The sequence below is a fragment of the Peromyscus maniculatus genome, chromosome 8 (assembly GCF_049852395.1).
Source record: "Peromyscus maniculatus bairdii isolate BWxNUB_F1_BW_parent chromosome 8, HU_Pman_BW_mat_3.1, whole genome shotgun sequence".
Lineage (NCBI taxonomy): Eukaryota > Metazoa > Chordata > Mammalia > Rodentia > Cricetidae > Peromyscus > Peromyscus maniculatus.
In genome coordinates, this window is record NC_134859.1 from 46558387 (window position 1) to 46571015 (window position 12629).

General features: G+C 41.3%; 1 protein-coding gene across 8 annotated transcripts in view; it reads left to right on the plus strand.

Annotated features, from left to right (window-relative positions):
• Specc1 (sperm antigen with calponin homology and coiled-coil domains 1) overlaps positions 1-12629 on the plus strand; it is a 278263-nt gene that overhangs the window by 177493 nt on the left and 88141 nt on the right. For 5 of the 8 annotated variants that reach the window (XM_006973560.4, XM_015992424.3, XM_015992425.3 and 2 more), the window contains 2 exons: positions 9668-9813; positions 11049-11149. In XM_006973560.4, the coding sequence (XP_006973622.1) occupies positions 9668-9813; positions 11049-11149 (247 nt within the window). Of the gene's footprint in view, positions 1-915; positions 2691-9667; positions 9814-11048; positions 11150-12629 lie in introns of those variants that run through there. The other 3 variants (XM_076542533.1, XM_076542534.1, XM_076542531.1) reach the window with 1 other exon arrangement.

A 12629-nucleotide genomic window follows, 5' to 3' on the forward strand; every position in this document is an offset into this window, starting at 1 on the left:
TATAATGTTCTTGGGTGACAAAGATGTCTCTTGGAACTCTCTGTGATACTGAGTCTCTGGCCTTGGTGGACAGACCAATTCCCATGGAAATTCCTAAGCTGTTTCTTATTTACTTTAGCATTCCTGGGGCTACAAGCATTTCATTTGGCCCTTAAAGTAGAAATTGATCATCTCCTATGGTCTTCTCAGCAAGCATAATACAGTCACTTGTGTATGTTTTCATAGTTAAGATATACAGTTGTGACTTTTGATACATAGTCAGTGATATGTGTGTGTGTGTGTGTGTGCGCGCGTGTGCGTGTGCGTGTGCGTGTGCGTGTGCGTGTGTGTGTGTGTGTGTGATTCTGAGGATTAAGCCTAACCTTGCACATGCTACGCAGGTGCTCTATCACTGAGCTAACAGCCTAACCTAGACTATAATCTAAAGGGCTATGTATGCCTCTTTGCTCCCTGGCCCCTATTTTTACAGATTTGTTTTGGAAAAATATAGAGGTATTCTTCCCTGAGTCTTTAGAATATTTAGACTGGAACAGTAAAAAGAAAAAAAATTGGTTTTGTTTGTTTGTATGTTTGTTTTTGCATTGATGATGGAGGGACGCATGAAACTCTACAAATGTCAGGGGCTGGTGTGCATTCTGATGTCTCTACTTCATCAGGACAGTTCTTGGAGAAGGTCTAGTGGAAGGAGCCGAGTAATGGCATTTTGAAGTCTTTGCCATTTTATCTGTCCAAAGAGCGTTGGCTTCAAAAAAATAAAAATTGCAGCAATAGACGTGAAAACATGGTGGCCATATTGTGGGTATCAGCCCCTCCCTGTGAGACAGATAAGCTGGTAGCTCTTGCGTTTGTAAGCAAAGATCCCATTGACTTATATAACTCCTTTACCAGCCTTCCCTCCCATTTCTATCTTCACAGCTCCATGGTCTCTGTCAGCTAGCAGAGCATTTGGTGGAAGAAAGACAGCCCAGCCCTTGCCATGATTGGAAACTACTGCCATTTCTATATGAAAGGGGGAATCTGTAGAGGAGATTGCCACTGTGTAAAGAGCTCACTTGTGTCCATGCCATTCACTATTCCACATAAAGTCATTACAGCCAGTTTCTTTAGCTTCCCCCTTCACGTTGGAATCAACTCACTGCATGATCACATGTTCAGAAATGTTTACTTCCTTTTTTGTTTCCCTCAGAAAATTCAGTATTCTCTCTCTCTCTCTCTCTCTCTCTCTCTCTCTCTCTCTCTCTCTTCCCCCTCCCTCCCTCCCCCTCTCCCTTTCTCCCCTTCTCTCTTTCCTCCCTCTTTCTCTCCCTCCCTCCTCTTCCCTCCCTCCTCTTCCTCCCTCCCTCCCTCCCTCTCTCGCTCTCGCTCGCTTTCTTTCTTTCTTTCTTTCTTTCTTTCTTTCTTTCTTTCTTTCTTTCTTTCTTTCTTTCTTTCTTTCTTTCTTTCTTTCTCCTTCCATCTCTCTCTCTCTGGAGAACAAAATGAAGTTCTAAAAAACAGAATACAAGTCTTGTGGAAAAAAAGTATTTTATATGTAACTAGAGTACATAAAGAGAATAGTGGCATAGCAAGCCCCAGGCATTGGTGAATGCAGCCCATGTGGACTCTGCTTTCTGGTGTTTACTTTTATGCTGCCTACTTGAGTATAGGATCCAGTAGTCTTGGAATTCATGCTAATTAAAGCAAAATAAAAGCCATCTGCATGATGCCTTAGACCAGAGAAGTTACAGTTCTGCTCCTAACATTGAGGCTTCCCTGGGCCTTTTTCAAGCCATGGTCTCATTTCATTACCTCATCTGAAGGAAGCCGCCCCTAAGCTTTGATTGGTTTCTAGAGTCTTTGATGGGCTAACCATAAACATGTTTGGTTGATGATAAAGATGTAGTTAGAAACATAACAAACTAATGAAGGACAATTTACAACAAAAGCCTCATCAATGGAACTCACCCTGGAAACCTAAAAGACTTTCAGTGCAGAAGCACGCAGCTCAGAGTGGTCTGGAATGCAGCATATGATCTGACTTTTGGAAATGTATGTATGTGTCAAGACCTGTATCTGATTAAGCAAATCTATCAGGCAAAACCTACTGCACTTCTTGTGTGAGGGGCAGCCAAAGTGGAAATCTACTGTGCTTCTTTTCTGGAGGGCGGCTCCAGTGAAAATCTACCATGCTTCTTATGTGAAGGGCAACTAAAGTGGAAGTCTACCTGCTGTACTCTCAAGTGAGGGATAGCTCCAGTGTATCCATGTAGGGTTTCTAGCTACATCTGGCTAGAAGACATGAGTTGATCTCTAATAAAATGAAAATTAAGATGTAGAATTATTCTTAAACTCAGGAAGACATTTTGAGGTTATTAACTTCAAGAGCACAGATTTTACTAGAAAAATTTACCTTGGTGTGAGAGAGAAAAGACATTGATATCTTCTATAAAAATAATATAGACACTAGCTGGGCTTGTCCACGTAGGACTGGAATTTGTTCTGAAAGATCTTTTCCTCAGATTGGGAATTCTAAAATGACTTAAAATTTACGTGCCGAATGTTTTCATATTTAAACTGAGAAAAATGCAGCCTCAATTTCAAGTGCGCAACTATATTTGCAGTTGTGTATTGATCTGTCTTTACTCTGGATACTATTGAATGTTTTTATATGTAAGTGTTTATGATGTGCTAAATAAACATTATTTAGAGGAGTCTGTGGCTTGAATTTTAATCACTGGTTGCATTTCTGCAGGGCTCTTGTGATAAATTTTGTTGAAAAATTTCCCTGAATATAATTTCAGAACCTTTCTTGTTTTATGATTCTGGGAATAAATCTAGAGACTGACGTGTATGGCAAGCACTTCACCACTTGAAGCCCTTAATACGTTCATAGAATAGAATAGAGTCTGTTTGTGTTTTCCTTTGTTTCTTGGGTGGGGTTGTGTGTGTGTGTGTGTGTAAGAGTGTGTAAGATTTTTTTTCTACTCCAGTATTTGTAAATAGTTTATTGAGTTTTCTTTATTTCACACATATGTGAACATTTACACCCAGACATTTGATCCACCTGTGTTTACTGCACCTGCTGTAACATGCAATCCTTTTTCTTCCATATGCATGGCCAGTCCAACCAGCACAGTTTATTACCACAATAATTCTTTCCTACTGAATGGAAATGTCACTTTTCATTGTTGATTTCATCTGTGCCTCCTGTGCTCAGGGAGGCCTTTCCAAATATGCCCTTCTTTGGTTTTCTTTTGAGTTAGTTCTGCTTCAGAATATTTTAATGGGATTATTATACCGTGTGTGTGTGTGTGTGTGTGTGTGTGTGTGTGTGTGTGTGTGCGCACGCGCACACACATATTTAAGCTCAGCCTTTCATTTAAAATTATCGGCATGCTAGCCATGGGTGCTACATGTCTGTAAATTCTGCATTTGGGAGGTAGAGGCAGGAGGATCAAGAATTCAAGGTTATTCTTGGTTACCCAATGAGTTTGAAGCCAGCTAGAACTACTATCTCAAAAAAAAAAAAAAAAAAAGAAAGGAAGGAAGGAAGAAAGAAATAAAGAAAAAAAACAAAACATCAATAAGTAAAATTGTCTTATTTCATCTTTTATTCTATTTTATGAAATTTTAAAGTGGATATTATCAAGTGCCTCTTTTGTTTCATAAACTTTTGAAGGTCTGTTCTATTTATGAAATATTTTCCTTGATTAGGACTTTAAAGTTTTTTTTTTTATTTTTTAATGTTTTTATGTGAAGGGATGTTTCTGTTCATCATAGATTCTTGCTTAAATAGCTACAAATAAATCAGGGCCTGACCTTTCCCTGAGTATTTGTAGGTTATGCCTGAATACACTACTCTGCCTATCGATGCTGCCGATCATCAACTCTCTCATAAACTAGAGGTAAAGCTCTCCAAGTAAACTGAAGTTCAAATAGTGTGCAATGGGAGAAGGTGCCCAGTAAGAGTGTGGTAGCACACCCCTCCAATCCCAGCACTCAGGAGGCAGAGGCGGGTGGATCTCTATGATTTTGAGGCCAGCCTGGTCTACATAGTGAGTAGAAAAAGAATAATAAATTTCTTGGTGAGTAGTTTCCTATCTGGAGAAACCTGGATGTGGAAGCCATATTTCTGGTCTGCTTTTGCTTAGTCATTGTCTGTGTTAGATATAGTCCATAGCTTTTCCTGACCTGTGCCTAGGATCATCCTTCCATGGACTCCACAGATAGTGCTCATATCTCTGATGCTCTGTAAGGAAGTGCTTTATGTTCTTGGCTTCATCCTCCTATCTAGCCCTGGCCTTGTAGGTAGAGGATCCTAGCAAGGTAGACCCCTGTCTTTTTTCTCTTTGTAAGGGGATTGGGGGAAAGCCCTTGGTACACGCCCCCCCCCATACACATATACACCCTTATTCTCTATGTAGCAGAGAGTCTTAAAAGTTTGTTTGTTGAGACAGGATCTCACTATGTAGCCCTGTCTGGCCTAGAACTCACTCTGTAGACCAGGCTGGCCTCAAACTCAGAGATCTGCCTGCCTCTGCCTCTGACTCCAGAGTACTGAGATTAAAGGTGTACACAACACCTTTTATCAAGTTTAAGCCATGGAGATGGTACCCTTCCTTAGTTTCCATTGCTGATGGAAGATGCTTAACTGCTTTGATTCTTCTTGATGGGATTTGGAAAGTAAGATGTGTTTACGTTACCATTTTACCTGGTATTTTTCTCTTGTTCCGTGTGCTAGTACTGAAATGTGAAAAGTGAATTTCAGAAGATACCATTTGATGCCTGAGATCAAATACTTCATGTTAAAAAGAAAGAAAGGAAGGAAGGAAGGAAGGAAGGAAGGAAGGAAGGAAGGAAGGAAGGAAGGAAGGAAGGAAGGAAGGAAGGCAGGCACTAATAATTTTGAGAAAATGACATCCCAGATAAGGGCAAAGAATAACCAAGGCACTGAGTCAGGACATAAAAAGGAACAAAACTTCAGTGGCTGAGCTGAAACCTGAAAGCTTAGATGGACAGAGGGGAATAATAGAAGCCCACAGTGGTGCTGTGAGAAGCCTGGAGCCAGGCTCCCTTCTTCTATTGTTCCAGCTTGGCAGGTGCAAGCTTGTGGTTGACAGGACCACTCCTCTTTACAAACAGTCTGCTAATTGGGAAAGCATATCAGCCTTGTGATGTGATAGTTGCCAAGTAGAGTTAACATTTAAATACTTAAAAAAATCATAATCCTCAAGAGCTCACCTGTACTTGGACCAAAATAGACAATGCCACCAAGTGGTACAGAAAATCAACACCCTTTGAAAGCTCTGTCCCACAGCCACACAAGATAAGCAGTGGGTTAGAGAGGCCAGGGGGAGATTTGAAGGGAAAGTCATCACAGATGTATGTATACATATGTTAAATTACAACATGAGACACAAAGGTGGACCTGCAGCCAACCAGTGGACCCGATCAGGCATCTGCAGTGGTTGATGGGAAATGTTGCCTTTTGACAAAGACATAACCCTTTTGCATTCATGCACCAGAGTATCTGGCTGCTGGTTTTCTGTTCTTAGATTATGGGCTGCCAACTCCTACATGCAGAGTAATGAACTAAAAGAGTACTGTAATGAATGTCGGTAGCCTTTGTTCTTAGGTATATTTGAAATAAAATGTGTGTACTTCTCCCAGAACATTCACATACTACAGGGAATTTGACAAAAGCATACTACTCCACAATCAGTGGATAGCCCGGATTCACCACTTAGGTACCATGTAGCTTTTGGCAAGGTTTCCCTAAAAAATTAATAATAGAAGGGATTTCTGTAGAAAATTAAGCTTTCAGATACTCCTTCCTCAGCTTCCCCAGGGCTAGGATTTAGATAATGGTTTTTGTGACACATTACACTTCCTGGCATATGCAGTAGAGATCTATTGTGCATTTGTTTTACTAAAGTTGCTACTACAGCTTTCTATGTGGTAGCAGACATGTTTTGTTTCTGTTTTAGATGGGATTCCTAACCAGATGTGTAGCTAGAGTTTTCCTGCCTGACCCAGAGTCAGGACAAATCTTTATCACCCGCCAGTCCCACAGCTGCTCAGACCCAACCAAGTAAACACAGAGACTTATATTGCTTACAAACTGTATGGCCATGGAAGGCTTCTTGCTAACTGTTCCTATAGCTTAAATTAATCCATTTCCACAAATCTAGACCCTGCCACGCAGCACGTGGCTTACCGGCATCTTTACATTCTGCTTGTCAGGGTAGCAGCTGGCTGTGTCTCCTTCTGCCTTCTTGTTCTTTTATTTCTCTTCTCTGTTAGTTCTGCCTATACTTCCTGCCTAGCCATGGCCAATCAGGTTTTATTTATTGACCAATCAGAGCAATTTGACATACAGACCATCCCCCAGCACAGCCAAGTGCAGACCATCTCAGACACCTGCACTCAGGCCCATGGTCCTAATCATCCTCTATGTGGACCTGCTGGGTAAAGCCACAAGGAACCCAAGAACAGGCTCCCACAGGACATACAGAACATCCCACAGCACAGAAGCTGGCCATTTCTTGCAGGATATGGCTAAGGAAAAGAGCAAACTACACACTGCTATAAACTAATGTGTTGGACTTCCTGAACACTGGAGTATTTGTGTTCATGTTTGAAACCATCAGAAGCTGAGCTTTTGGGTGACTTAGATTTTCAAGGCATATTTGACTCCACATGTGATACAACCTAGAGGCTAGAGTTGGCCTTGAACAGTTGGCTTAGCCAAGTGTGTAATCTTGTACTTTCCCCTTTATTTACAGAATTTGCTAAGATATTCCTGGCTGTATGATTAAATATTTCTTAATATCATTTATAAGATCCAGAATTCATATTCCTCTTGGGAACACAATAAATCATTTATTTATTGCTCAGGTCATAACTCTTAGACAATCTAGTAAAAGGAATTTCAGGCTTATTTACAATTAAAGTGTGGGTCAAGTAGTCTCTATTTGAGTGTTTTACATTACAGGATTTTTTTCTTAGTTTTTTTTTTCTTTTAGATATTTACATATGTATAATTAGATAGCTGGAGGATTGTGACCCATTCCCTTTCCTCAAATTTACTGATGTTTCATGCCGGGTGGTGGTGGCGCACACCTTTAATCCCAGCACTCGGGAGGCAGAGGCAGGCAGATCTCTGTGAGTTCGAGGCCAGCCTGGGCTACCAAGTGAGTTCCAGGAAAGGCGCAAAGCTACAGAGAGAAACCCTGTCTCGAAAAACCAAAAAAAAAAAAAAAAAATTTACTGATGTTTCATATACACTTTACATAGCCTGAAGGTGACTTTGTATTATGCCTTTAATGTACCCACAATCTGACATATGGGTTCAAGTACGGAATTTCCTAGTGGCACCATATTGACATTCAAAAGACTACAGAATTTTTGTAAAGAATATTTATCTATCTATCTATACATAGATTTATATATACATATATATGAATTTTTCTCTACATGTATGTATATATACCACATGCCTGGAGTTACAGACAGTTGTGAGCTGCTGTGTGGGTGCTGGGAATCAAACCTGGGTCTTCCAAAAGAGCAGTCAGAGCTGAGCCATCTCTCTAGTCCCTAATTTCAGATGTTTGATCATTTCAAATTTCAGATTTTCAGATGATAATGTTTAGACTTATTCTTACTATTAAAGCCAAGACAGCTGATTGGTCAGTGAGTATCATTTTTGGATATGTGAAAACAGGCATCCTTTACATTAATTTGTATTGCTATGTCCTTATGAGACCTAAATGAATCTTTCCACTTACCCATTTGATGTTTCAAATCACTGGGAAACTTAGACACCTAAAAAGAATAACTTGCAGTGTGTGGGAGCCTCCATTTTATAAAATTAACAAGGAATGACATTTAAGTAAAATTTTTAAAATGACCTGCCTTGGTTGCTCCTTGGCAATAAACCAGGTAAATGGTGTGGATGGTGACCCACTGTTTGATGTGCTTGAGAGTCACTAATGTGGGAGTAAGATTTTTTTTTTCTATCCGGACCTGATCTCTTAACCTGGTTTCATTTTCTTTCTGCATATCTACCTGCTGATTTTCCTTTGTTCTTTAATTCTTTTATTTATTTCTTTTTTTGAGGTGGACTCTTCCCATTTTGTGCAGCATGGCCTCAAATTCCTGGGCTCAAGTGACCCTTGGCTTCCTAAGTATTGGGGCCACAGGTCACATGAGCACACTGGCTCACCATCTGATTTTATACCGTGCAACACAAGGTGCGAAACAAAACAACCACCTCTTGGCATCATCAAATCACTAGAAATTACTTAAAAAAAAAAATCAGTCCCTTACCATTTCTGAAATACCTAGTAGTTTCTCCCAAGGAAGTTTTCAGTTTGCTGATTGTTTTTTTCCCTCAAAAAGAATCACAATGCAGTGAGGAGTGTACGGCAGAGCAGTTGACGTGCTTTAATTGCGCCTCACTTAAACTTAGCCTATTTGGGTAGATCATAGAGCAGTAGACGAAAGCTAAGAGAATTAAGGACAAGTAAATTCAACCATCGGTGCTCAGGCATAGCTAGATTAGTTTCAAAAAGTTGGGAAATATTTTAAACCGTCACTGACCTTATTAAAATATATTTCCAGAAATATTCTGTTTAAGCCTTTCTCATGAATTAGTCATCTTGCATAACAGCTGTGGCAATATGATATAATAAAAAGTGCAGTGATTTAGCAACAGGGAGGTTGGGAATTCTCATCTTGGCTCATTCACAAGGAGATTAAATGACATCCTAAAATCCTCTAGATAAGAAAGCCACACATGAGAGCTGAATCATATGATCTGTTTGTAATGGTCTACCCTGTGAGTCTCTGCTGATGTTTAGAAACCACACAACATACTAGAAAATTTGCATGAGAGTGGAAGCTTCGCACAGAATTTTCCGTCTTACTCTCAGAGGGCAAGTATCATACGAAGAAGGGCTCTGGTGTATGTAATGGATTGCACTTTAGTTGGCTTAGGCAGAAAAGTGTTAAGTAACTTGCGGAATTCCTGAGAAAACTGAATCAACTAGATTGTAGACTGAACTTCCAGGAACAGCTGTCTGAAGTTACAACACAACCAGGCTACCAGAAGACCTGTGGCCCTCACCGTGATGGGAACCCTAAACCATAGGTTGCCTGCCTATTTAGAAAGCTGCAACTATAGCTCCTAACCTAGGAGCACCTTGTCTCTGTTACAATCTGAGTCAACATAGTAAAGGCCTCATGTCCTGGCTCTGCCAAGTCTCTCATGGGGAGTCTAAGTCATTAGACTTTTAGCTAAGACCTTAGCTAAAAAGGAGTCTTGGGATTCACCTCTCCATCCTCTGAGTGTGCCACGTGAGGTTTGGAGCACGTGCCAACAGGCCAGTCCACTGTGCACACTGCTGACAGTTATTTATGATAAGTAACATTTACATGTTTCTTCACATTTGCAGAGATAGTCATGTATTTTCCACCTAGAGATATCATTCGATTTATAAATATGTTATTTCTGACTGTTAACTAAGAAAGTATAAAAGATAACTTAAAATCCAGAAAGCTAGTTTTAAAGTTGGGATTCCCCTTCCATCTTCATGCATTTTATCCACATTGGTTTTGTTCCCATCTGTCTTTCCCCCTGTGAGGGCACCCTCCACCTTTTCAATTTGGTGTGCTCTTTGCCATACAGACCTGTGAATGAAGGGACAGAGCCCTCGGAGGTTGATGCTGCTGGCCGGTGGCGTGGAGTCTACATCAACAGAACACCTCCAGCTCCTTCAGACTCGGCAACCACTGTGAAGTCTCTGATCAAGTCATTTGACTTAGGACACTCAGGTATTTTACAGAACTACACATTCAAACCCTAGCCTACGTAGCAAGCCCGTTTCTGCCACACTGGCCCCAAGCTGATAGAACCAAGGGCTCACTCTAGCTAATGCCACTCACTCTGCAGGGAGCCAGGATGAGGCTGTGAGGCCATGGGTAATGCTGAGGCAGCCTCGTCCCTACTTCCACTTGCTGTCATACCTCTTCATGCCTTTCCTACCTCACAGAGTCATCACTTTCAGGGCCACCTTCCTGTGTTCTGAGAACTGGCAAGGAGAGTCAGCAGCATTATTGCCCAGGAAATGAGCATCACCTGTGTGCATTTGTTAGGAGTCTCAATCATCCTCACTTGCAATATGCTGTTAGACATCTTTCTGCTTAGTCTTACATGTGAGCTTTCCTACTGATTTGTCTGTTGCTTCTGATCTTGGGTTTGTTGCCAGCTTTTCCTGCTGTAGTCTGACTCACAATTTCCCTTTGGTTGTGCATCTTCCACACAGGAGGCAATTACACATTCAGACCTTAAGCATATGCACAAATACAGTCTGTTGAAGAAACATTGCGCTTCTGTTCATAATAGAGATAACTTGCTTGTTTTGACTGCCACAAATGTATTGGAAAACTGGAATAGTGGGCTAATTCTAAGATGATCTGGTTGTCTCTGCTAAAATAGTTTCCAATTGCTTAGATTAAGATTAGACAATATATTGAGAGGCAGGAAAACCCAGTGAGTCAGTCTGTAGATAGCACATGAGTCATCAGTAATGATTTGTGCATTAACGTTCCTGTTACTCCCCACCAAGAGAAACCTCATCGCATATTCCTTTTCCTCTTCCTCCAGTATCAACATCTGAGACCAGTTCTTGCTCAGCTAACTCTCCCCCTTTTATTTCTCCAATCCAGCTCTAGTGAAGAGGACAAAAAGATATTAGAGTAAATGTTACACCTAACATTGTGTATGTGTGTGTGTGGGGAGGGTTTATTGCTTTGTTTCGTTTTGTTTTGCTTTGATACAGGGTCTCTCTACATAACCCAGGTTGTCCTGGAGTTCACTATGTAGACCAGGCTGACCTCTGCCTCCCTCCCCAGTCCCAAGTCCTGAGTACTGGGACTAAAGTGTACACCACCACACATAGCTCATCATGAGATTTTTTAAGTCACCAAAAAGGGGTAACAGATCAAAAAACATTATTTGCAGTTTTGAACTGGATTTAAGTATTTATGTTCCAATCTCTTCTTGGCAGGTGGAGCTGGACAGAGTATTTCCGTCCACAAGACTCCCAGAAGTCCCCTGAGTGGGATCCCAGTGAGGACTGCTCCGGCAGCTGCTGTCTCTCCAATGCAGGTATAGAAGAACCCAGAGACAGGCAGGGTTCTTCATGTAACCTTCCAGGTGTTCCTAACACTTAATGAGTGTGTGCCTATGGAGCAAGAGGACTTATAAATTGGAACGTACATCCCTCCAATACTCATTCCACTTAAGTATTGGAGTATAAGACCTGTGACTACAGAGATATTTGGTATTTTGCTCACTACTAGGTCTCTTGGCTAGAGCAGTGGGTGACAGTCATTACATCACTTCACAGTAGAGCTCAATGAAGTTCTGTTGATCCCGTGAAGGAATATATCAAAGGAACTTCAGATGTTAATCTCCGTTGACATAGCCAATTCTTTTTTAAAGCCCACATCTACATCATACACAGTTATTTAGTCACACCTGATGGCTTTCGGTCACTGTAGATTTAACTTAGTACAAAAACAATACAGTAAAGGTCCTTGTGCAAACTTTTGACCTCTTGAGGCACTATTTCTGTATGAGTGCATATCGGGATTCATTTCAAAATGTTAGAAATTGCTCTAGTTAGAAAGGAATTTCGTTCAGAGACTTTGGTACTTCGGGACTAGAAGAGATAACTAAAGCCTTGGTGAGCTCGTGGGAAAGGCTTTCTAACATCTCAAGTTGGCCCTTAAACGTGCTTCTGTTTTTGCTTGATTCAGAACACCTTTCACTAAGGACTTCTTTAGGACCATGGCCTAAAGATCATGCTTCAGGGCTATCTACTTCCACATGTGCATCCAGGACAGCAAAACACATGCCTCGTAATACCACAGCCGTGGGATCAGACCCCAGAGCTCCTCTGCATTGGGAAAGCAAATGCATCCACAGCCAGCAGAAGCAGGAGCAGGCAGCCGCACCCTCCTGGCACCTTGCAGAGTTTTGAGAGTGGGCCTGTCTGACAGAAGCCAAGTGACATGGTGAACAAGCTTTAAGAAGTTTAGGAAGCATACCCTTTAGCTTTCCAGTCTCTGCTAACTGTGAGCAATGAGGGAGCTAGTCCTTAGAGCTCTAGAAACCGATCCCTAGAAGTGGGAAGAGTACCACTAAAACGGGAAGGTGGATGGGCTCTGTCCTCGCACATTGAAACGCTTGATAGATGAGTTCCTTCCACATACACTTGTTCACATAGAAAGTGCTGTTTCCTGAGAATTTTGACATCCCATACACATTGAGGATTTCACTTTTGGGGCTTGTGCACTTCTTCATACATGACTATGTAATGTGGCTTTACATATTCCACGTATGTACTTACATTCACGCTGAGCACTTTTCTATGTGGGTTCAGCTTTTTCCTGTTGATGTGAGACACTTTGATGCATTCTCTTTAACCTTTATTTTTATACAGAATGCTTCTGTTAGGGGCTGGGAGATGGCTGAGTGGTTAAGTGAACTTACTGCTCTTACAGAGGACCAGGTTTGGTTTCCAGCACTCATGTGGAGCCTCACAACTGTCGTCTGTAACTCCGGCTCCAAGAGTCTGATGAAT